At 44.3% G+C, this 25,848-nt stretch overlaps 3 protein-coding genes across 4 annotated transcripts in view; 1 reads left to right on the forward strand and 2 right to left on the reverse strand.

The window, feature by feature from the left end:
- Kpna1 (karyopherin subunit alpha 1) overlaps positions 1-25,848 on the forward strand; it is a 257,120-nt gene that overhangs the window by 140,530 nt on the left and 90,742 nt on the right.
- The window catches only part of LOC116898817 (protein FAM162A-like), a 232,486-nt gene that overhangs the window by 79,756 nt on the left and 126,882 nt on the right, over positions 1-25,848 (reverse strand).
- On the reverse strand, positions 14,942-24,788 carry LOC116898814 (E3 ubiquitin-protein ligase DTX3L-like). 2 transcript variants are annotated; one of them, XM_032900167.1, is made up of 6 exons: positions 24,511-24,788; positions 22,078-22,328; positions 19,624-21,138; positions 18,735-18,952; positions 17,148-17,601; positions 14,942-17,031 (listed from the first exon to the last, which is right to left on the reverse strand). In XM_032900167.1, the coding sequence occupies exons 1-5, from the start codon at positions 24,692-24,694 to the stop codon at positions 17,532-17,534; spliced, it is 2,238 nt and encodes a 745-aa protein (XP_032756058.1). In that variant the 5' UTR covers positions 24,695-24,788; the 3' UTR covers positions 14,942-17,031; positions 17,148-17,531. The 2 variants fall into 2 exon arrangements, with proteins under 2 accessions (XP_032756058.1, XP_032756059.1); XM_032900168.1 differs by lacking the exon at positions 18,735-18,952.

Consider the following 25,848-nt stretch of genomic DNA (forward strand, 5'->3'; position numbering starts at 1 on the left):
AATTAAACTACTCAAATAGCCCAGTAGTTGAGCAAATTCCAGCCCCAATGTTTTGAGTTCCCAAAAGAAACACACACACACACACACACACACACACACACACACAGAGAGAGAGAGAGAGAGAGAGAGAGAGAGAAAGAGAGAGAGAGAGAAAGCCTTATATTTCTTTCTTTCTTTTTTTTTTAAACATTTATTTATTATGTATACATCCCAAGCTTTCTGCCTGCATGTATGCACCTGCAGGCTTTCAGAAGAGGGGTACCAGACCTAATTATAGATGGTTGTGAGCCACCATGTGGTTGCTGGGAATTGAACTCAGGACCTCTGGAAAAGCAGTCGGTGTTCTTAACCACTGAGCCATCTCTCCAGCCCGAGAGCCTTATATTTAAATATGCCTTAATCAGCTCAATGCCTGGGCCACTCCCAGACTTCCATGTTGCTAATGTCTCCCCTCCAATACTCCTGAGTTATTACTTACCAAAATCCATGTCCCATCTTTACTATCCTAGGCCCAATTGGGGGACACCCTCCCCAGAGCCGCTCTTCCCCAGCTCTTGCATGATTTGTATGTTTCTCTTTCTACAGCTCTCAAGTCCAGATCTTTTCCTTTTTGTGATGATTTTCCTCCTTTCTCAGTCCCCTTGCCCGAATATCCTAAAATCCTGCCTTCATCTCCCTGCCCAGCCTTTGGCTGAAGACAACTTTATTTACCAATCAAAACCAACTCGGGACAGGGACCCTCAGCGTCTTATCTGTGAGATTTCTCCTGCAATTTTGGATACCCACCAACATAATACAAGCATTCAGCTAAATCCACAACAATCACCCATTAACTATTTTTAAAGTGCTAGATTGGATGATTTCTCAGCTGCACACCTCGAGTTACTTGCCAGTGTTGTCCAGTCTGTGCTGGATTCTTCCACCAGGCCAAACGTTTCTGGTTTTGTCTCACGTTGTTTTCTCCTTGTGGTCCCTAGCCTGCAAACCCCAGCCTGGTAACCAAAGTTCCGCCCAATTCCCTAGTCTCCCAGGAATTGGCTGTGGCTACTTTTATTTAACCGGGTTAGAGAAGATTTGGTGAGCAAAGTTTACATAACATCATTTGGTGACCCTGAGGAATGTGCTGGTCTGGATTTGACCAGATCCTGGGGGGCCAATGCATTAGCATCTGAGTAGATAGCAGCACCTCAGTTTGATTCCTGGAACCCACATTCAGGAGGAAAGAGAGAACTGACACCACAAAGTTGTCTCTGACCCATGGGTGTTTGCCCACACACACATTTACAGTCTGACACATAATAAGTAAACATTTGTAGCGTGTAGCTGAGCAGATCATGACCTGTCATAGGTAGGATGATGACAGCTGTAAGTTTTTACGCTGTTATTGTGTGCCAAATACAGGCTAGGTGCCCTGCATGAATTATTTTATTTAAGCCCACAACAGTCTTGATAACATCCTACCTGTTTTTTTTAATGATATGGACCTTAAGTGTATGGACGAATGTTGACCAAGACAGTGGTTGTCTCAGTGAGATGGAGATGGCTTTCTGGTTGGTCTGTTGAGCCAACTAAGCCTCCCCCTAGAGTGAGGAATAAATTTTAATGCTAATGTTATGTTGTTATAGCATCCATTGTTTTTCCTATCTGTCTTATATTCTCCAGGACCCTCATAAAGAATCCAGTTGACTCACAATTACCAGTAAATATGGCAATTATCTTTTCCGCTGCAAATTAAGTAATTACAATTCCAGCTTCATAAATAAGTCTTTTGAGTTTGATTTGTATGAGCTGATCAGCTCTGGGTAAAAGATAAGATTCAATCTGTGCAACCTGCTGATCTCAGGATGTCCTGAGCCCATTCAAGATAGTCCAAGGACTCTGCTCTTTAGAGAACAGAGAGCCGCTGGCTGCCTCCTCTCTGCTATCTCGAACTACATCAAAAGCAAAGAGCGTTTCCAGGACCTTGTAATCAGAAAGACTCTGAATTTCCCAGTAGGGCTCCCTTCCCTTTCTGTTTGGATGAATCTCAGTGCCATCCACATGGAGGTGACTCTCAAGGTCAGACAGTCAAATTCTGAAGAAACATTCAAAACAGTGATTTTCTGTAGTGAGAATTGTGGAATTTGGTTTCTAAAAAAAAAAAAACCTGAGAAATATTATAAGAATGTTTTCGTTTTAATCCCAGGAGTGGGGATATGGGGCTGCTTCACAGTAGCCGACTATAATTTGCCTTGTGTTCTATCAGAGGGGTGGTTTTACCGGATGCATATAGTTTCTGAGATTGTGTGACTTTGGAATTCTGGGAACTTTTCAGAGGATATATATATATATATGGCTGTCTTCAGACACCAGAAGAGGACATCAGATCCCATTACAGATGGTTGTGAGCCACCATGCAGTTGCTGGGAATTGAACTCAGGACCTCTGGAAGAGCAGTCAGTGCTCTTAACCGCTGAGCCATCTCTCCAGCCCTAGATTTGGGGATCTTTATCTCTTTCTCCTCTGTTCTTTCTCTCCTTTCTAGTGATGGGGGTAAAACCTGTACTCAACCTGAATAGAGCAGCAGGTATGTGTGTCATTTATAGGTAGAATGTAACACCTACATCTAGTGGGTGATTACCACGAAAGGGAACGAGAGGAGGGGTGAGGGAGGAGTCACAATGAGAATGTAAACATTCCTCCTAGCAGCCTCCTTCCTCTTCATTTGGCCTGCATCTTTGCAAAGTCCTGGAATAGGGCGTGTTTGTGCATCCTCGTGTGATGATGTGCACGTGTATGCTCTTTACCGGTGCTCAGTGAGGCAGAGAGAAAACTGGACTTGAACCCAGTTAAGAGGTCAGTTATAGAGAAGTAGGAGGTAGATCTGCATAGCCTGCCTGGTGGTTGAACTTGGACCTTCTAGAAGATAACCAGTGCACCTTCGTGTGATGCTAGTCGATACAAATTTCTCAAATTTATGTTATGCTAATCTTTGACTTCAGATCACAGAATCAACCAGTTACTTGGATCCTGTTGCTTTGTGTTAGAGCCATGAAAAGCAAAGCTTACCCAGAAATACATCCATCATCATAAAAATGAAACCCCTCACTGTTAAAACTCATGGGTGAGTTGAGGACACATAGAATCCCAACTTAGAAATAGAGGTAGAAAGCCTGGTGATGACAGTGCACTTGGGAGATGGGAGAGCAGGTGTCCGTGAGTTCAAGGCCAGCCTGGTCTACAGAGTGAGTTCCAGAACAGCAGGGACACACAGAGAAACCAAGTCTCAAAAAGCAAAAGCAAAAGCAAAAGCAAAACAAACAAAAAAGTAGAAGTAGAGGCAGGGGGATTAGGGGTTCAAAGTCAGTCTCAGCTATGTAGCAAATCCAATGTCAGCCTGGGCAAAGAAATCTTGTCTCAAAAAGAAAGGAATGTAGAAAACACAAAGAAAAACACGGAAATCTCAGGAAAATGACTAAGATTAAAAAGACAGGAAGGGCTTAGAGAGATGCCTTAGTAGTTGGTTAAGAACACTGGCTGCTCTTCCATCAGGACCTCGATTCAACTCTCAGTACCCACAGGGCACTCTCAACCATCTATAACTCCAGTTTTGGGGGTCCACTGCCATCTTCTGGCCCCTGCAGGTACTGCATGCATGTGGTACACAGATGATGTGTAGGCAAAAACAACAACAACAACAGCAGCAACAACAATAACAATAAAGACATGGGGCTGGAGAGATGATTCAGTGGTTAAGAGCATTGATTGCTCTTCCAGAGGTCCTGAGTTCAAATCCCAGCAATCACACGATGGCTCACAAACATGTGTAATGAGATCTAATGCCCTCTTCTGTGTCTGAAGACAGCTACAGTGTACTTATATATAATAACTAAATCTTTAAAAAAATTTAAAAGGACAGGAAATGGTAAGTGTCTCAGGGGTATGGAATAGGAACCCTTATTTACTGACTGTTGGACTATAAAATGATGTAGTTATTAGAAAAAGAGTTCTGCAATTCCTCAAAAAGTTAGAACCAACCTGTGGCTCAGTGATTTTTATACCCAAAAGACATGAGAACGCATATCCACAAAAAAAAAAAAAAAATATATATATATATATATATATATATATATATATGCTTCAGGCTAATGTTGTGTTCCTCCTCCCAATTCAAATTTTAAAGAACTTTCTAGTGATCGTCTATCTGAAGGAGAGGCCTTTGGGATGGGAGGGGCCTCTGCAACCACCACAACCAGCAGAGTGTCAAGCTATGTGAGGCAAGAAAAAGTCTGGTTGACACCACCCAGTAGCTGGTATTGATTCAAACGTCAAGAATCTAACACTGGGCAGTTTGTTTTAGGCATATGTAAGCACAGCACAATTTGAAAAAAGGTTTCCTGATTATTGAGGTAAATATTAAAGAAGTGAAACCTTTTATCCCGAGCTGGGGCCACCACCTTTGGGCCACAGGGCACTGAGGGGTACTTTTATCCCAGCAGCTCCACGCTGCTCCCAAGTACTCTCTGACCCAGGCGGGTCTGTGAGCCGTAGACATCTTAAGGGTCTGGGAGAATCTGGTGTGTTTCAGCCACACAGATAGTAGTACCAAGGTCACTAGGCTACTAACTACCCCTCCCTCAGCCTTTGGGTAGAAAACAGGTTCATTCAGCGCTCCCTTTAAAGAGACAACCAACCGTGTTTAACATTCCAGGTCTCCTTAGTACCTATCTGTGAGCACAAGAACCTCTGTGCCGGCTACACTGGGAGATAACTGTTTAGATGGAGTCTGAGGAGTGGACCTGGTAGACATGATCAATGCCATATAAGGATTGCCCTGCCCTGCCCTCTCCCCCCTCTTCCTTCCTTTTTCTCTCATCTCTTTCCCTCCCCTCTCCTCCCCTTCCCTCCCTTCCCCACCCCTTCCCTTTCTCTTTTCTCCCCTCCCCCCAACCCTTCCCTTTTCTCCCTGCCCCTACTCTTCCCTTTTCTCCTCTCCCCTCTTCTCCCCTCCTCTCCCCTTGCTCTGTGTATATTAAAGGCAAGAGCAGGCTGGCCAAAACTAGAAATAGTGTTCTCTGCCAAAACCCATTATTGTTGGATCCTGATGCCAGGCTTCCAGTCTCCAGATTATGAGAAATAGATGTTTATTTGTGAGCCACCCCAGCAGATTTGTTCCAGCAGCCCTGGGGAAGTGTGAAGAAGCTGACCCACCATTCAGAAAGCGGGATATCGGCACAATAGAACACTGTTTGAATTGGGGTGGAGGAACAATGAATTTATGATACATTTTGTCACATGTGACCTTGAAAACACAGCAGGAAAAGAAGCTGCATGAAGAAGCCACATGTGATTCCTTGTATAGAAAATCACCAAAACATATTCAGCGGTAAAGGCAGAAGCTATCTGTATGGCCGACAGGTTGTAGAAGAGGGGGAATGTCAGTTCATTTGCAGTTTCCTTGGAGATGATACAAATGTCTCAGGACACGCCAACAGTGAGCTCCTGTCTGAATACACTGGGAGCTGCTGCACTGCACACCTATAAAGGGCACATTTCACGGTGTACAAATAACACCAGGAAAGTAGCTACACAAAGGCACAGGCCCAAATCAGCACGGTAGGATGGTGCAGTAGGGCACGTGCCAGCAACTGGAGGTCTGCACTGGGTTCCTGAGACCCACACGGAGACTAGAGAACCAACTCCTAGGGGTTAGGGATTTAGCTCAGTGGTAGAGCGCTTGCCTAGGGAAGCTGCAAGGCCCTGTTAGGTCCAACTCCCTACAGGTTGTCCTGATTTGAAAACATGTGTGTGCAAGATGTGTGTGTGCCCCACCACACACAATTAAAATATAAATAAAGGCAACAGTTTTGTAATTAATCAGCAAGACCCAGTAAGCTCAATAAGATACCCAGCTTGTTTGGCACAGCACTATCCTAAATTGTGTGGAGCCCTGGGTCCAGTCCCAGCACCGCACAAACCAGGCCTGGTGTTGTGTACCTGCAACCCTCAGCTGCGTGGCAGGCTCAAGTGCCAGCATGAAATGCCATCTAAAAATATCAAACATCTTGGGCAATGAGATGGCTCAACAGGTGAAGGACTGCCTCCAAGCCTAATGACTTGGGTTCAGTCCTGTGACCACAAAGTAAAAGAAAAGAAACCAACTCCTATTAGTGGTCCCTAGCCTCATGTAGGCACCTGCTTGTGTGCACATATATACACAAGAGTAAAATGAAATGTAATTTAAGACGAAAATAAAAACCCCAATTAAAATTTTCTAGAAAGTAGAATAAAGGAACGTTTAATTTCATATTAAAGGGAACATTACTATTCCACATGAAGGGAACAATTTATTTCAATGGCTAAAATGACCTCCATCAAATAGAGTCTGCTTATTCATAAATGTTTTAAACTAATAACTACATCTGAGTTAAAATCAGAGATAGAATAAAGAATCCTATTAACTCAATCCCAGTTAAGATATCCAGGACACTGGGTGGTGGTGGTGGCACGGTCTTTAATTCTAGCACTCTACAAGCAGAGCCAGGTAGTTTTCTGAGAGTTGGAGGTCACCCTTGTTTACATTAATGAATTCAAGTACAGTCAGGGCTACGAGGAGAAACCCTGTCCTTCAATCATCCTAACCCCCAAACCCACATGACAAATTATAAAAACGTGGTTGGTCAAATGGGTATACTTTTAAAACACGGGATAAAATAAGAAGAAAACAGTGGGGTTGGAGAGGTGAGTCAGACTAGTGCACTAGCTGCTCTTCTGGAAGACCCAGGTTCTTCCTAGCACCTACCCGTAGCTCATCACCATCCGAAACCCAGTTCCAGGAATCCCTTTGCCTTTGACATTGTGTGCTAGTAGACATACATATAACCAAACCACCTATATACATGAAAGGTAAAATAAACAACACTAATAATTTCTCAAACGGCACAAAAAACTAGTCACTGAAAACGAGGGGCGAAATGAGAGAAGATTCAATGGGACTTGCTCTTGCAGAGTCTGGTTTCCCAGCACCTACATCCATATGCTTACAATTTCTGTAGTTCCAGACCTAGGTCCAAGGCTCTAGCCTCCACGGGTACCACCTCATATGCAACCTCACCCCATACTCAAAACATTTTTAAAATTTTTTTCTGTAATGTATTAGTAAGTTACGACAATTTAATTTACTTATTTTGCCTTCTGGGGTTGAACCCAAAGCCTTGTGCACGTTAAACACACACAGTGTCACCAAACCCGTTTATTATTGCTTTTATTGCTGTGACAAGGACCCTGACCAAGGCAACTTAAAAAAAGCATTTCATTGATGGCTTGTTTACAGTTTCAGAAGTGAGTTTGTAAGGCTCAAAGTGAGTCTTAACTACCAGGAGACCACAATTCAAGTGAGACACAAGGACTGAGTTTGATGCAAACTAAGAGTTTATTTTTCCAGCACATCAGGGCTTTTCCATCCTGAATCAGCCCCTCATGGCGAATGACTAGAAGGCCACCCCTTTAATGGCTATAACAAGCAGTTTTAGACTTTTTAGGGTACAGGTTACATCAACAAGGTTACAGTTTAAATTTATTGGCTACATATTGACCTTGAATCTATTGGCTAGCAAGCATATGACATGTATTCAAATCTAGGAATTGAGGGTCAGTGACTATCAGCACGTGCATGGTTTTCAGAATGCCTGCTCCTCCTGAGAACTGTGGATGAAGAATGGAACTTGGCCTAGTCTTGACCTGAGGTGGAGAAGTTTGTACTTGGCCTAATCTTTGAACTGAGGTGGTGGGTGGGAAAGCCCCAAGGGTCCTTCATAAACCCCATAACCTACCTACTTTCTACCAGGTCAAGTTTCATTAGTTTTATACTTCAGCAAGAACTAAAAGTCCTTCAAATTCATGACTGTATCATGGCAGCAAGCATGGCACCAGGCAGGTTGGCATGGCCCTAGAGAAGTAGTTGAGAGCTTACACGCTGAAATAATAATTATAACTCAGAGACAGACAGACAGACAGACAGACAGACAGACAGAACGTGCAAACTAGCTGAAAAATGCATGAGCTTTTGAAACCTCCAAGCCCATCCCCAAAATACATCTCCTTCAACAAGACCTTCATCATTCGCAAAGAGTTCCACCATCTGGAGACCAAGCATGTAAGACTATAGTCCTTTTGTTCAAACCATCACACACCAAATTTCTTAGCAAATATGCTTTAGTTTTTACAAGTGAAGAAAAAAAATCCAAATATATTTGTGTGGTATGTATTCACCTGTAAATATGTGTGTTATGATTCTGGGATCAGGTCTTGCTTCTAAGTTACACACTAGTGTAAAAGAGTAGGTTTTCTAATTGGGCTTTGTTTCCATGCAGACTCGCCATAAGCGGCTTTTTTGACTCCTCTTCAAAGATGGAGGATGGCGTACACTGGGTAGACGCATGCACTGCATATTTGCCCCTTTACCCCCATGCGCGCATAGACTGATAACTTATCCCTGGGAGCGGAAGTGTGTCACCCTATAACTTTATTAGGGGTAAATTGGATTACATTTGGACATATTATAATCATATGGGGGAACCAGGCTAAAGACTGTATCAGATACACCAGACCAAGCAAAGGGTATAAGTCCTCACCTGAACCCCCAAAGAGGGAGACACACCTACTCCCTGTGATGGGAGCCATACACCCACAAACGTTATCTTCAGGACTAGGAGTTAGACAGATTTCTCGATAGGCAGACAGACAGGGAGGAGGCCTTCACCAATAAAGATGGTGGAATTTCCAAGAGGACTTGCTTCCTCCATTCCTTCTAGACTTGGAGACAAAAACCTAAAACGTAGGGGTCATTGTAGGCTTTTCTCCTGCCAATAGGGCCTGGAGCTGATGGACTCTGCCAATTCACAGGGAGGTCCCAGGACATGGTTACAAAACACTTGTGGGGTCAAGCAGCCATCCTGTCCTTTTCAAATTCACCAAACCCCTAATTAGAGAAGGAGACCCTTGAAAGATTAAAATCTCCCAGCCTCAGGAGAGGCTGGCTTTCTATGGCCCACCATGGCTATGTGTGTGTGTGTGTCCTCGCCCCTGATAAAAAAGCCTTCTTCAGCTGCTGGTTCTGTCTGCTTGTTCCTAGATCCCCAGGCTGATGTTGACTCACCCTTGGCCGTTCAAGCCTTTAGGGTGGCTTTCACTTTCTGTTCTGCTGAGAAGATAAAACAGGAAAGTTTGCTCTCCTTTCCTGAAATAGGGGATTAATAGCTTTTACTTGCAAAAAAGTTGGTAGAGTTTTAAGATTGGGATTTTTATCCTTTAAAAGCCATCTTCCTTAGAGGTTGTGGAGCAAGGCTTTAAGGGGATTTTGTGGGCGCGGGGAGGTCAGGAGGCAAATCAGATGGAGGGCACCAGACAGCTGCACGTAGCTTGTCAATGCCTTGTTTTACTATGTTAGTCCTGTTCCTTTTGATCTCAATTATTTGGGTTCCATAAAGGAAGGTTACAAATGGGAAAGTCTGATGAGTGTAGTTTAGTTTCTTTTCCCCAGAAATAGTCATTTTCTGCAGTTAATCATTAAGATACAAAGAACAGGAAGACTGAAACACAATAAACCCCTGGAGACATGGAAAGATGCCCAAGGCAACTTCCGCAGGATCTGAGAGCACTTAACAGCGATTCTGGAGGGTGGGTCTTGCTGTATGTCTCAGGCTGATCCAAAGCTTGCTATGAAACCAAAGATCTCTGGAATTTCAGGCTTGTACCAGCATGCGTTGTTTAGAACAGTTTTAAACCATAGATGTGTTTTAAGGCTCCACTTACAGCAAAGCTAGAGGGAGACTGATGATAAACCATTCAGCCATGTGGACCCCCCCAAATTAATAATTTGAGAAAAAAGTGTGAGAGTCAGGGTGAGAATATATATGTATATAGCCCTCAAATTAGGGGTATTCATTTATTTATTTGTTTGTTTGCTTGCTTATTTGAATTTTTTCAAGACAGGGTTTTGTAGCCCTGACTGTTCTGGAACTCCTTTTTTTTTTTTTTTTTTTTTTTCTTTTTTTTCGGAGCTGGGGCCTGAACCACTGCGCCAAATCTCCAACCCCTCTGGAACTCCTTTTGTAGACCAGGCTGTCCTGGAACTCAGAGATCCATCTGGCTCTGCATCCTGTATCCTGGGACCAAAGGTGTGTGCCACCAAGCCTCGTAAATTAGTGACTTTTAAAATCAACTAAAAGTGGATCTAGAAGGCTTGGTGTTAGCATTTTGTCTAGGCCCTTAGACCCATAGTTGCTGGTAGCCAGATGTACCTGACTTTTTATAAAAGGGCTGCTTTGGCCCCTCCTCTCTCTCTTTCCTTCTTGCTCTCACTGTCCTCTTGCCCCTTTCCCCTCTACTCTCTCTGCCTTTCTGTCTCTACTACCCCTTTCATCCCCTCCTCCCATGCCTTGAATAAACTCTATTCTAGTCATGTGGCTGGTCCCTTAAGGGGAAGGGATGTTTTAGCATGGGGAGGCACCCCTTCCCCAACACCTGACTACACATCCACCAAACATGTTCTCTCCTTGTCTTTATTAAAACACAACACTTGGTAAAAAACAGCACCATTCTATAGGATACAAACATTGCTCAGGACGGTGTGACCTTTTTTTTAAGTTTGTGTTAGAGAACATTAGACCTAGAGAATTCTAGGGTAAAATTCTGAGCCCTGAAATCCATCAGTTGTAAAACCTCCATCAGTTGCACATATTTCGCAGAGGCATGATTACCTTACAGTAGTATCATGAGGATTAAATGAAAAAACTGTCCAAGTGCCTGTACACTAAAAGTCTAGAACTGGGAGAATGGTCCAGCAGTAGAAGCACTGGCTGTGTCAAATCACTTCCCATCAAAACCTGCATTTATCAACCTAATAACATTCTTTTTAGACTTTAAAAACATTTTCTTAAATCCTAAACACGTTGCTTAACTGTGAGATTAGCGATTGTATAATCTTCAACCCCATCAGAGACCTGAGAAGGATAAATTTTACCTGAGTAAACAGGAAGTGCAGAGCAAGAAGTTTCCAAAACTATAGAAAGGATGGATACTGCTGGCGCCTGCAGTCACACAAGGGTCAAGTCTTTAACGCTAGAGCCGTCCATCTTTGACTTACTGGCCTTAAATATCTGGCAATTTTTCCTGGGAGGCAGAAATTATGAAGGCCTTCTCTACCTTTGTCTTGGCTGGGTTTGGCAGTTGACTTTCTTTGTAAGTCCTGCTTGGACAGCAGACTGTCAACAGTTGAAGCAAGGGGCAATTTCTTGCCCAGTGGCTGCTTGCCATTTGAAGCAAACTCCATAGGAGGTTCTTCAACGTTCGTCATCTTCTATGAAATAGAATGGGCATGTGATGCCAGGAGCCGACATGTTCAAAGAATGTTCAAAAAAAAAAAAAAGTCGAAATTAATAAAAAAAACTTAAATGCCATATTCTTACAGATCTCTGATGTTTTTGGAGACCATCTAACTATCTCTATGTGTTTGAACAGCAAATTGTTTGCTTGTCTCTAGTTATTTACTATCTGATTAACTTGTAAACATCTGTGATTAATTGCTAGTACTTAGTAATACCCACAAGTTTGACAGACTATTATTTGCATTTCTTTAGTTATCCCAAACAATTTATAATAGTAGCTTTCAAAGAACTAGAATTCATGTTTGCATTTTAATAATTATATAGGTAAAAATGCCTTAAAAAGGGGTTTATAAATAGTATGTTTAACCAAAATATAACCTTAATTCTGTATCAATATACCAATGTAACCAAGTAAAACCTTAATTTTGTGTCAATATATAAAGATCTAACAATTTAACCAAATTTAGCGTAATTTTTGTATGTTATACAAAAGATGAAAATTTTGAATTAAAAGATTTTATTTATGTTAGAGATTAAAATCTTTCCTTTTATTTAAACCAAAAGGGGATATAAGAATAATAAGGAAAGGTAGATTTTAACTCTTATCACAATAAAAACAGATTAAATGTGAAGCTATTTCTGCCAAGCTTTCCATAGTGTCCAGCTTGGTTGTTTGGCAATCTAAGTTAAATGTTTTGAGTTCAAAGTTCTGTCAGATATTTCCCGTCGGTCTCCTATAAGCTCAGCTTGGGTGTCCTGAGCAGGTTGTAGTCTGAAGCTGATCTTTAGGCAGTGGTTGTCAGCTTAGTGGCAATCCTGGCAAGGCAGAACATGGCAGTCAAGAGTCCGCAAGAGCAGCAAGTGTTCTTAACTGCTGAGCTACCTCTCTAACCCTGAGAGCCTCGTTTTCTTTAGCTGTTCATCCAGTGATGGGCACACAGGCCAAGTTCATAAGTTGACTATGATGACCTGTGGTGAGGTAGCTGTACTTTTGCAGGGGTCGATCTCTTCCCAGGTTTGAGCAAAGTAAGTTGAATTCAGGAAGACAAATACTGCATATCAGGAGGTGAAATGAGGACCAGAAGGGACTGAGGGTGATATTGAAGATGACCAAAGTGCATGGTATGAGACATCTGTGAGACCCATTATTTGTATACAAATAACGTATGCTTTAAGGGGGGCAGGTAGTGAGGTGTGAAGGGGTGGAGACAGCGTCTCTGAGGGTATTTCAGTAATCCTGGTGAGAGAAGTCTGAGGAAGCCAAACCACAGTGAAACTTGAACTACAAGAAGGGTGGGACCTAAAAAGTGGACAGGAGGGGTGCTGGAGGGAGAGGAGCCAATGGTCTCACCAGGACTACATTTTAATAAGTGTGTATTTCACAGTGACTTATGTTTTCCTGGGAATAGATCTGAGTGCTCTCCACTAGAAAATGAGGCATCTAAAGTTTGACTCCTAGGGTCCTTTCCAGCTCAGTTACCAAGTGGCCAAAGCTACAGAGTGTTCTGCTGTCTTTTCCCCAGGGGTCCTGTGAGGTGGCAGCCGGTGGTAACCCATAGGGGTATGCTGTCTGCTATCTTGACGCCTGTCTCTTTCTCATTGTATTCACTGTTGTAAGCTCATAAATAGTATCTTGGACCCAATCACTGTGTTTTAGAGGCCTTGGGACCCAATCAATCAAAAACAGTAACACTGTGGTGTCTAAAGAAATTCCATTTTATGCTAGGCATCCATCTTGGTGCTCACCAGCCATTGTCTCTGGCTCCCTGACTCAGGGACCTCCGCCCAGGAATGTACAGCCATGACTATCTACTTGTTATATGACTATTTTTTGGCTTCTATAATCTGCTTATGCAGACATTTGAGGATTATTTCGAGGTTGCCTTTACTACCTAATCTTGGCAGAGAGTAGCTCTTCGCTTGCTTGTGCAGACGTTCAAGGTCTTCTTGTGCTTTTCACCTTTAAAAATCCTTCTCTCACCCTCCCTTTGTGTGGCACTCTCTGGCTCAGAGATTGTCCTACTAGCAACCAACTTTAATAAATTTAATTAATTATAATCTGATTGAGTCTGTGGTCTTTTCCTGGGAACTTGAACTCCAAAACACTACTACTACTACTAATGCTAAATAGCATTACTACCACTATTAACAATAATGCTAAGTAAACTCCTGCAAACCAGTGAGATAAATAAAATAAAATTAAGGTGTTAAGTAATAATTTGATTTTCCTCCCTCCTGACTGGATGTTGTTTTAAGGAAATATTAAATATCTATGTTGTTTTAAAGAAATATTAAATATCTTGATTCTTTTTAGCATCTTGGAGAAGAGAGTACTTCTAATCTGCTGTTGGCACTCAGTTAGCAGGGGCAGGGTGATAGGTTTAATAGAGACTAAATATGCTTTCTGTAATTCCAAAACGAGGAAACCTGTAGTCTATTAAAAAAATATTCATTGTTCTGGAAAGATGGCTTAATGGTTAAAAGGGTGCTTGTTGCTCTAGCAGAGGGCCTGGGTTCAACTCCCATCTTACACGATAGCTCTACTGTCTATTAGCTCTACTTCCAGGAAATCTAGACGGCCTCGTTTGAATGCTGAAGGCACAGCATGCATGTGGTGCACACACAGACGTGTAAGCAAAACATGCCTATGCTAAGGTAGAAGTAAATTGCTTATCGAGGGGGTGCCATGGCATGCATGTGGCAGTCAGAGGACACCTTGCAGGAGTTTGTTTTCTCCTTCTACTTTGTGGCCTCCAGGCATCAAAAACTTTGGCAGCAAGTGCCTTTACCCTCGGACCTATCTCTCTGGCCCTGTGGTCTACTTTTGTCTCTATAGCAACCTAGATTCATTAGGCAGAAAAAAATACTGAGAAACATGATTTTTAATTTTTAAAAATCTTTTTCTTTTTCTTTTCTATTTTTCGGAGCTGGGGACCGAACCCAGGGCCTTGCGCTGCTAGGCAAGTGCTCTACCACTGAGCTAAATCCCCAACCCCGTTAAAATGTTTTTTTAAAGATTTATTTATTGTATGTGAGTACACTGTTGCTGTCTTCAGACACACCAGAAGAGGACATTGAATCTCATTACAGATGGTTGTAAGCCACCATGTGGTTGCTGGGAATTGAACTCAGAACCTCTGGAAGAGCAGTCAGTGCTCTTAAACACTGAGCCACCTCTCCAGCCCGATGCAATGAAAAGTGAAGTCAATTAAGAGTTGTTCTGTGATGGTGGAGCCACACACACACACACACACACACACAAACACACACTTCACACACACACACACACACTCGTACACACACACTCACACACACACAGACTCACATTCACACACACACACTCACACACTCACACACACACACACACACACACACACCAAATGCTTCCACACACCACTGTATCCTGTATGTGTCATAGGAAACACACAGGGGTTAGGGATTTAGCTCAGCTTAGAGCGCTTGCCTAGCAAGCGCAAGGCCCTGGGTTTGGTCCTCAGCTCCAGGGAGGGGAGTGGGGGTGGGGACGGGACACGCAGAAGTCCAACCTAACCAGGAATGAGGGAAACCACACAGTCTGTAGTTCGCAAGGACCTAACTTTATTTAATACAGATAATACTGCCTTGCAAAAGAAGAAATCCAAATGCCATGAAGCACTCAACACCACATAGAATTTGCATGTGCGCACTGGATGAAATACAAGATCTAGAACTTAACAGAAACCATTTACTTTTTGCTTCTTTACAGTAAATTTAATTACAAGATTAGAAGACAGAAAATGATCATGATAAACACTTGGTGAATCGACAAAAGTAAAAGGTCTACACTGGATGCACAAGTCAGGCATGGTGGTGCATGCCTTGCACTTGGTTGTCTGCAGAAGCAGAGCCTGAGAGATCCTCCTAGTATACATGCAAGAACTTGGGCAGGAGGTGAGGCAGAAGGGTCAGAGTTCAAGAATAGCATTGGAGACATAGGGAGAGACCAGTGTAGGTTACATGAGACCTTGTCTCAAAAAACAAAAAACAAAACAAAACAAAAAAAAAACAACAAAAAAACCCAAACAAAACAAAAAACAAAAAATAAACAAACAATCCCCCCTCCAAAAAAAGCAAAATGGAGATGAAAGTAAAAGTCAGCACTTCTATTTAGTGATGATGTCACCTTTGGTGATTGACAGCTATGCTCATACTATTGCGCATGACTTTCCTGTTCAAAGAATGGGGCTATTAATTGTACTGGTCATATCAACATATAAAACTTACTGAGTAAGTAATTGATAAATCCTTGCTATCAATATCTAGCCAAAATGGTTTTTATGTATGTATATGTGTGTCATAAGGAGAAGGTCAAGGTGTCATCTACCATTTTGGAGAGTCGCTGGAACGCAGATCACTGTCTGCTGTGATTTTCTTCTGACTTGGAGAAGCCCTTAGTGAACTGTGACATACCATATAGATTGTACAGTAGATTTACCTTTCTCCTTTATTCCTGTCCAGGGAAAGGATTAGAAAGACTATATATGAGGGCTAGCATAGACTGCTGGGATTCACTCAAGGATTGAAAAACAAAAAGCTACTACGTTGCAGATACCAATTATTATAAAATATTAAACTAAGGCAAGGCTATTCACCTGTTAGAACTTGAAACAGTATATACTCAAAAAGTGGGGGAAAATGTAACAAACATGTTACACTTCTATAGCAGGGCAAGTGTACCCTCTAAGACAGGTTCCATGGATCAGGGGAAAATAGGGCCCCAGTTCAAGGCTTAGTCAGAGTCTAATAAGTACATGTTGGGGTAAGAAACTATTTTCCAAATGAATGCTAAGGTCTCAAGTCATCCCTTTCCCGAAGATTTGGGGGACATACCTTTTTATATATTTATCCCTCTGTTGAGCTACTAGCAGCTTGAGTCAGGCAGTCATCACACACCATCTCCTAGGCTCTGAAAACTGTGAGTCTTCTCGTTCTATTTATTACCAAAAGTTGCCTGATCTCCTAGAAACTTTGCTTGCTATGGGTAGGGAAGGAAATAATGGGTCTTTCTCAGCCAAACCTCTTTTTAAACTTCCCGTCTGAACAAGGGTTTCGCTTGCCCATATGCACAAAGGTTCAGAGATTAAGAAACGACTAATGTATTGCTACAGAAATGGACAGGAAACAAGGATAATGGGGCGGAACTCATCGGCCTGGGGTTTAAGTCCCAACAGCAAAATCAAATCAAATCAAATCAAACCAAACCGAACCAAACCAAACCTACCAAAACAAACAAACAAAAAAAGCAATGACAAAAAACCCCAAACAAACACAAACCAGGGAGGGTTCCATTAACTCACCTAACACCCCAACCATAACACAAAAATGACATCAGATTTCTTCAGCAAAAACTGAAATCCTATAAAACGATAAAGTTTTCTTTTCTACCCCCCCATGTGTGAGTGTGTGTGTGTCGGGGGGAGATGTGTACGCAGGACAGAGGAGGTTGTCAGATATCTTTAATTCTGTCCACCTAATATTTGTTTTGAGACAGGATCTCGCTAGGTATAGCTGGCTGTCCTGGGACTTGGGCTCTGTAGAGAAGGCTGGGTCTGGACTCACGGAGATTGCCTGCATCTGCCTTCCAAGTTTTGGCATTAAAGGCATGCACTGCCATGCTCCGATCTACCTTATTTCTTTTTTTTTTGACATTTTTTTTTTTTTTCAGAGCTGGGGACCGAACCCAGGGCCTTGCGCTTCCTAGGCAAGCGCTCTACCACTGAGCTAAATCCCCAACCCCTCTACCTTATTTCTTGAGACAAGGTCTCTCTGTGAGCCTGGAGCTCATGGTTTTGACTAGACTAGTTGGCCAGTAAGCTCCAGGAATCCTCCTGCCTCCACTCACCAGTGCTAAGATTACAAGTGCAAACCATCACACCAGGCTATTCCATGGAGGATGCAGATCCGAGCTCATTTCTTCACACTTGGTAGGCAGAGCCATTTCCCCAGCTTGTGCCCTTTAGAGTTTGCGTTCCATGAGAGAGTGACGCTCTGGCAATGACTGGCAAGCAGACTACGCCACATGAGAAATGTTATTAAGTTTTTCTAGAAAAAGATTTTGGTTGTACTAATATAGCCTCCTAAACACACTTCTTTAGAGAGTGGCTAGACATCTTCCCTGCAGTTTCCTTACTCTATCCCTTTTGATTTCAGCTCCTCCTTGACACGTTTCAGGTAATCAGGATCAGGGTAGCCGAAACTGTAGGAAGGAAAAAAAGAAACTCTTTAGCTTCCTCCCAAATAATTCTTTTTTTTTTTTTAATTGGATTTTTTTTTTAAATTTACATTTCAAATGTTATTCCCTTTCCCGGTTTCCCGGACATAAGCCCCCTATCTCATACCCCTCCCCTTCTTCTATAAGGATGCTCTCCCTCCCCAACATCCCCACCCCATCATTCTCCTCTTCTTTCTCGAGCTGGGGACCGAATCCAGGGCCTTGCGCTTGCTAGGCAAGCGCTCTACCACTGTGCTAAATCCTCCCCCATCATTCTTAACAACTTGTACAATAGCTGGGTACGGTAGCATGGGTGCTCAGCCCTTGGTGGCCCCAGCAGTTAGAGCTATGTGAGTCTGAGGCCATCCTAAGCCACATAGTGAGACCCTGCCTCAAAACGACCACAAAATCTGTATGTACTATTTGAATCTGAGCATCTAGTATTCTGAGTTCTAGTCACTCCAGTGCCCGGCCGGCAGAGCAGCATCTGTTTTCCAGCCAGATGGCTTAAATCCTTAACTTATTCTAAGTACTGAAGCACCTAATGTCGTAACTGTCATATTCTACCCCGGCGGTAGTAATCAATGCTTATGGGCTCTTCAGACACACCAGAAGAGGGCATCGGATCTCATTACAGATGGTTGTGAGCCACCATGTGGTTGCTGGGATTTGAACTCAGGACCTCTGGAAGAGCAGTCAGTGCTCTTAACTGCTGAGCCATCTCTCCAGCCCTGTAAGGCATTTTCTTAGTTAGAGATTGATGTCAGAAGGGCCCGGCCCAATGTCAGTGGTACCACCCACCCCTGGGCTGGTGATCCTGAACGTCGTATGAAAGCATGTTGAGCAGCCATAAACAACACTCCTCCATGGCCTCTCCATCAGTTCCTGCCTTTAGGTTCCTGCTTACTTTGAGCTCCTGCCTTGTCTTCCTTCAGTGGACTGTGACTCAGAATATGCAAGGCAAATAAACACGTTCTTCCTGAGGTTGCTTTTGGGTTACCATAGTAACAGTGACCCTAACTAACACCTACTCCTAGAAAGTCACAGCCTCGAACTGCAGCATTGGACAACAACCTTGTACTTCACCCAGCAGCCATGACATTCTAAAAGACTCTTACTTTGATGGTCCTCCAAACTTGGCTGTTTTGTGATGAATATCATTCCATGTAATGACATTCGAGACTCCTAATACCCGAGATTCTCCTACTGTGAAAATCAGCTTCTGATCAAAGGCTTTTCGGAGCAGATCCAAAACCTTTCTCCCCTCCGCATTATCAGGCAAATATGCAACTCGACAAGTTCCAGAGTAAGCTTTTCCTGGGTTTGGGTGCTCCTTCTGTATGAAGAAAAGTAAATGTTACACACACACACACACACACACACACACACACACACACACACACACATACACGCCTCTGAATTGCAGTAAAGGTACATTCATGAAGCCTATTGAAAGCCAGAAAAATATTGACGTTTTACTTATATTCTGAATAATTCATAGTTCTCCTCTTCAAAATAGAAATTAGAACACTGCCTGCCCGACTCCTTCCATCCCACATATGATTTCTACCTTTAATAAAAAGACATGAGGCCAGGCGGTGCTGGTGCACACCTTTAATTCCAGCACTCAGGAGGCAGAGGCGGGTGGATTTCTGTGAGTTCCAAGCCAGCCTGCTTTACAAACTGAGTTCCGGGACAGACAAGGCAGAGAAACCCTGTCTCAACTCCCCTTCCCCCACCCCCCAAAAAAAGATATGAAAGGCTCGTAGAGTGATTGCTTGGCATGCCCAAAGCCCTGAGTTCAGTACACCGTCAAAGTAATTTAAAAAAGCATCTAATATAAGCAGGCAACATGATCTCTGCCTCCATCTGTTATGACCCTACCCGGAATTACAGAATGATTGATTTCCTGGGAAAATCACTATCTAAGAGGCTACAGGATGACCCCTTGGACTTTGGCAATGCTAGCACAGCGAAAAGAAACCCACATTCCTCGGGCACACTTACTGTTTGTATGCCATCTCCAAAACTGTACTGAATCACAATAGTCCCGCAGCCTTCATAACCCGGAAGTGAGTCTTTTTGAATGATGTGAGCCATGGTTCCCTCTGGCTGGTTCCCTTTCTGGACACCGTAGGGAGTCAGACACACAGGACAGACAGGCTTGAATGACATGGCTTTGCTGATACAAGAGGAGCAGAATTCATGCTTGCACTTAGGGAGCACCTGCTTGTTCCTGATGGTGTCCATGCAGATGACGCAGTTGTCCTCGTCCTTGTTCCCCTTCGAGGCCGTAGGGCTGCTAGCAGAGCTTCCAAGAGAAAGTAACGCCACATCTGAGTCATTCCTGTGGACCTCCATGGGCGTTTCATGATCCATAGCCAATTTCTCTCCAGACGACGACAACGGGGGCATTCCCATCCTTTTGGCAACATACTGCATTGCCTGCCCAAGGTGATTGGGCAAACCAGTCAAGGTCACGGACTCTTGAGATGTCACGAAGTGCACGTTTGGGTGTTTTTTTTTAAAGTCCTCAGCAAACTTGGTCTTGTGCAATTGAGCTTTCTCCTTGCCCACCTGTTTCAGCGACAGAACTTCTGTCCTCAGCTGGCACGTGGCATGCTGGAAGGCCTCAGTAAAACTTGTGTAAGACTGCACAGACAGGTCTAACTCTTTATCCTTGGGGACAAAGAGAATGCAGGTCTTCTGGCCTTTTTCCTGGACGTTGCCACAAGTGTTAAACTTCTGCTCGATCTCTGCGATTTCCTGGAGCAGCTCAGGTTCTAGAAGCTTAAAGCGGGTCGAATCGACCTCGATCCCTGTCATGTACCCAGACGCGGTTATTTTCACAGGTGTGGCTATTATTTTCACAGGTGCTGGGACAAGAGTTTGGGAGACTTTTTCTGCGGCAGCTGCAATGTCAGCAGAAGAGCCCAGGAGAGTTAGAATCCTTCCCTGTTCCTTTATCAAGAGCTTTGGGAAGCAGCGACTCAGCTCCTGCCTGACTTTCTTTGCTCTCTGTTGGTCCTCTAAAGAGATACAATCTTGCTTCAGAGACTGCGTGCATTTCTGAAAGTCTCTGGCAAAAGACTGACAAGCTTCTTCTAAGTTGCCTGATTGTCTGGAGGTGAAGCCTATAGAGACCATATAGGGAGAACTATCTTGGATTTTGATGTTTACACCAAATTTTTTCTCTATGGATTCTATTCTACCCGGATAAATATGTTTGAAATATTCAAGGAAAAGCACAGAAACTTCAAAACTTCTCTGACTGGGGGGCTCCCTCTCCACATCGGAAGGTGTGTATTTCTGTGGGACGTACTTCCGCGTCGGCTCGCTTTCCAAAAGCTGCGAACTCAGGAAGTGATGTATCTTTTCAATATCTTTGAAGTTGCCACACACCTTCTTAATTCCGTCACTGCCCTCCATGCTTTTGATATGAGGGCAGACAGCAGTAATCTGTGCTCTCTGCTCTTTGGAGAGCAGTTCACAGTTCAGCTCAGCGGTCACAGCGAGAAAGACCTGAAGGTTTAAAAGGAACAGGTACAAATAAGATGTCTCAGACGTCCAGCCCTCTTCAGAAAGACACCCAGAAACTATACTTTTTTCTTAGTGGTGACTGACTTCCTAAGTCCCCTGAGAGGAACAGTCTGCTACAACCCAGGCTTACCGGCCTCCTTTGCACATTAGATTCACTTGGGAAGGTTGTCTAAACGTGAATGAAACAAAGAAAGACAAGGCCAGACCTCATTGCGGAGGCTCATGCAAGGTTTGCGAGGAAGCCTGGGCATGAACATTTTCTAATACTCAGTGGCCAAGAGATCTGGGTCTAAGGCTGCCACAATCTGCTTGACCCAGGGGATCAAGGGTGGAGAAAAGAGAACTCTGCTTTCCTTGACGATGCTGTGGTCGTCAAGAAGGAGTTTGTAAGCTTTGAGCTCCTAAAGTAGCTCTAAATCCCGGAAGGAGTCTCGCCCTTTCTCATCTCACCCTACCTTTGCTTACCCTTTTACTTTAAGAAAACCCCAAAGCAGCCAAGAAGTGGTAGCATAGGCCTTTAATCTCAGCACTCAGGAGGCAGAGGCAGGTAATCTCTGAGTTTGAGGCCACGCTGGTCTACAGAGTGACCAGGACAGCCAGGACTATATACAGAAACCTTGTCTTGAAAAAAAACATAAACAAAAAAACAAAAAAATAAGCAAATAAATAAAATAAAAAAAGAAGACACTCACCCAACTCCTACCTACTTTCTCAGGTTTATATAGCCTTGTTCACCCTTCTCCAGTGTAACAAGAAGGATGTTTCACTGAAACCCATGTCCAGAGAAGGCTGTTTCTCCCTAACTCAGACTGACTGAGATCCTGATAATCTACCTGTTCCAACTAAGCTTCATTCTTACCTGTGCAGCCCGGTGCACAACACTGCCTGAATAGCAGCACCAGCAACTCTGTCAACACTCACCTTTTGGACAACTGAGTCAACAGAGTTAAAAACGGGCCCATCACTGGGATGTATCTTATCACCCAGTGCTTCATCCAGGGACTCTGTCAAGGACGGAGGTCGGGAGCTTGGTGTCTCAGCTGGCTGTGTCAGTGATGGAGGTCTGGGTCTCAGGTCCTCTTCTGGCTTTTTAATAGTTTCCAGGACAATAGGCACAGGTTTGTCATCAACCAACATCTGGTGTTCTCCCTTTTTCAACACATTCTCCTTATCTTGAGGGGAGACATTAAACACATACATTCACACAGCAATGAGAGAGGATTTACAGAAATGACCCTCAGGGTCCCTCTAGGTTGATTCCAGAAATGTCAGAGGACACCACCTCCAGAGATATCCCTAACAAGCTTAGGACTTTCACATAAGCTACCCATACTCTCCCCTATGCTTTTGTGTTTGTTTGTTTGTTTGTTTTTGAGACACCAGGTAGTCCTGGCTGCCCTGAAACTCCTGGTGTAGATCAGGCTGGCCTTGAACTCACAGAGATCTGCCTGCCTCTGCCTCCAGAGTGCTGTAATTAAAGGCATGTGCCACCACTGCCCACTGAGACTTTTAAGAATCTCTAGATGAATTTTTTTTTTCTTCTTCTTTTTTTTTTTTTTTCCGGAGCTGGGGACCGACCCAGGACCTTGCGCTTGCTAGGCAAGCACTCTACCACTGAGCTAAATCCCCAACCCCTCTAGATGAATTTTTAATCCTTCACGCAAGATAAACACTATGGAAATAGATGTTACACTATATGGTTTATTCGGATGAACCCTAGAGTGTGGAACTGTTGCGTAAATTTCCCCAAGATTGAAACATTCCACCCTGCAGAGAAGTTCCTTAAGCAAGAAGGCAAACAACTCAAAATAGCTTTAGGAAATCCCTGAAAGTGAATAGGCCCCTCCCTGACAGAGTAAGCGATAAAGACTGTTGGGAAGAGTCCTCCTGAGACTCCAAGAACAGAGCTGTGATGAAGATCTGCATAGGAGACTCTCCGACGAGCCAAGCTGAGAAGAAAACTTTGACACTAGAGAAGCTACCTGCAGAAGGCGGGCACTAAGCTCCCTGGAGGAGGTTTACACCAGCTGAGGCACCTGGAAGGGATACGCTCAGGAGCCTGCCTGCAGGCTCTACAGTGAGCTCCAGGTTCCCGGCTTCCTGAGCTGCCCCCCATGCTAGGTCAGCTTTGGCGATAGAGTCGTCTTTGAGTCATTTCCCATATTCCTGTGAGTAACCCCAATAAACACATTGGTTTACCAAGTTGGACCTTGGCAGTATCTGTTGTAGGCCCCTTGTCAGATGCACACAGAGGACCTGAACAGTTATTTCTGGCATTCTGGAACAGCAGGCTGTTGATGGGAGAAGCTATTCAGAACTCCAAAGTAGGGAGCTTAAGTTTTACCATATTATATAACTTGGTTATTAGAAACCACGTTTCTAGTCTGGGCATGCTGGTACACACCCACAGTCCTAGCACTTAAATGGTAGAGGTAGCGGTGCGGGGGATCATGAATTCAAAGCCAATCCCGTGGTACACGGCAGGATCCTGTCTCAAAGGGTGGGGGTGGGGGGGAAACCTATGTTTTGTAATGGTTTTGAGTCTCTTATTTCAATGACGTTGAATAATATTTATTGCATAGTTAAGTGGGGACTCCCCCCCAAAAAAAACCAAGAATCCAAAAGTTTAGAATGTATATGCATTAGCTGACTCAGAAAAAGAATGCATGAAAATGCTCTCATTGGGGACATTAGTGGGGCACCGCATGCCTTTAATCCCAGCAGAGGCAGGAGGATCTCTGTGAGTTTGAGTTCAGCCTACAGAGCGAGTTCCTGGACAGCCAGGGATACAGGGAGAAACCCTGTCTCTAAAACCAACCAAAACCAAACAATCTTCAATAAGTTTTCATTTGCCTTTCCTTTTTAAAGTGGTCGTATGTTACTTTTGTAATCCTTAAAAAACACATCGATGAGATCATTATTTACAACAGGAAAGTGGCTTGGAGTCCAGACCCGTGGTGGAGCACTTGGCCTAGTGCGCACAAGCTTCTGGGTTTCCTTCTCAGTCCCAACTCCCACACTTTGTTTTCTTTTCTTTTTGGTTCTTTTTCGGAGCTGGGGACCGAACCCAGGGCCTTGCGCTTCCTAGGTAAGCGCTCTACCACTGAGCTAAATCCCCAGCCCCTTGTTTCTTTTCTTAACTGGGTCTGCTGGGGAATTCTCCGACGGGGTCAACCGTCTGCGGGTGGACTCATCTGAGGCTCTATCTGCCACTGCGGGACGGAGGAGTCTGTGGTCCGCACTCTCCCACAGGCAGAGAGAGCCACACTCTCCTCGGAAGCATGCAGGGGTCGGTTTGGAAACCTGTTGGATCCACCTTTGCACCCGAGCCTTATTTCCCCTGCCCCGGCTCACCTGCTTTTTCTAGGAACTTCACCTCGAAGGTGTCCGGGGCGCCGGGCCCCACGGGATGAACAGAGCACTCCCCGCCTCCGGAGGCCCGGCTCTGGAAATATATCTCTAGCTTCATGCGCGCTCTGGGGATGGACTCCGGCAGCCTTACGAGTAGTGGGGACGGCGGGTCCGGACTGGAGGCCATGGCTGTCTGCGTCTGGCTCGCTTGGGGCTCAGGGGTGCTGCACAACCAGGACAGAGAGAAGGCGCGTCCGGCCCCAGAGACCCGAGAGGCAAAGTTTCAGTTTCGTTTCCCGGGAGGTCCCTCCCTGTTCCCCGCAGAGCCGCCGCCTCTCTTGCTCTGCAGTGGGCCAGGGCCATCACCCGGTGAGTAGTTCGCATACTCGGCGGTGGGCGCTTAGAGGCCCCGTGGTGGCAGGTCGCCTTCTTTTCTTGAAGGAACGGTAGAGTGGCGGGAACCGGGTTCTCAGCCTCAGGCTTCCCAAGGGTGGAGCGGAGTAGAGGGTAAAGAGTTTCACTTGTTTGTGCTTTTGTTATATGATTTTGTTATATGATTGTTAGAACTGGTATTTACTGAGATGCGATTCTGATTTCAAGTGGAGGGAGTTTACCTGCTTGGTGACCTATCACCAGTTCTTTTCCCTTTAGATGGGCACCTTAGGGATTTTCTGCTCTGGGGCCTTAAGTCAGCGAATAGCATAGGTCTACTTGCTTCCTAGAGAGTGAGGTAAAGAGGCACTTAGCACAGAAGCAATAAGTACCTGTGAACCAAGCAAAAGTCAAAGCGCTGGTTTCAAGCGGAATCTTAAGGTGGGGTGGGGGAGGGGAGGAAAGTATCCTTCCTTGGCTGGGAGAGCTGAAGTCAGAGGGTTCAGTTCCAGGGCCAGGGAGAGGAAGAGGAATCTTGGTTGTCCTTCTGACTGCGTCTAGAATCATCCAAAACCCTAGCTAGCTGCATAGTGCTTGGGGGCAATTTTCTTGATTGGGTGATTTGAGACGGGAAGACCGACCCTAAACCTGGGTCACACCTCCTGGTAGCAGCCTATATAAAAGGACCAGGAAAACGGAAGTTTTGAGTTTTGTCTGCTCTCCTCAAAACAGACAAGTGCACCCCAGAGCAGACTCCCATGAGCAGCCTCCGAGGAACATTAGAGGTCTTTCTTCTGTGAAAGCAACACTGCCCTCTGGAGGCTCAGCGGATCCCGATCGGGCGGTTTCGGTTAGTATTCGAGTTACTCCTCAATGCGCATGGCTAACTGGACTCTGATGCTATACACAGTTTTTTCTATTGCAAAGACATTATAGATCAGCCCAGAGACTCAATGATAGCAACGGTTT

The sequence above is a fragment of the Rattus rattus genome, chromosome 4 (assembly GCF_011064425.1).
Source record: "Rattus rattus isolate New Zealand chromosome 4, Rrattus_CSIRO_v1, whole genome shotgun sequence".
Lineage (NCBI taxonomy): Eukaryota > Metazoa > Chordata > Mammalia > Rodentia > Muridae > Rattus > Rattus rattus.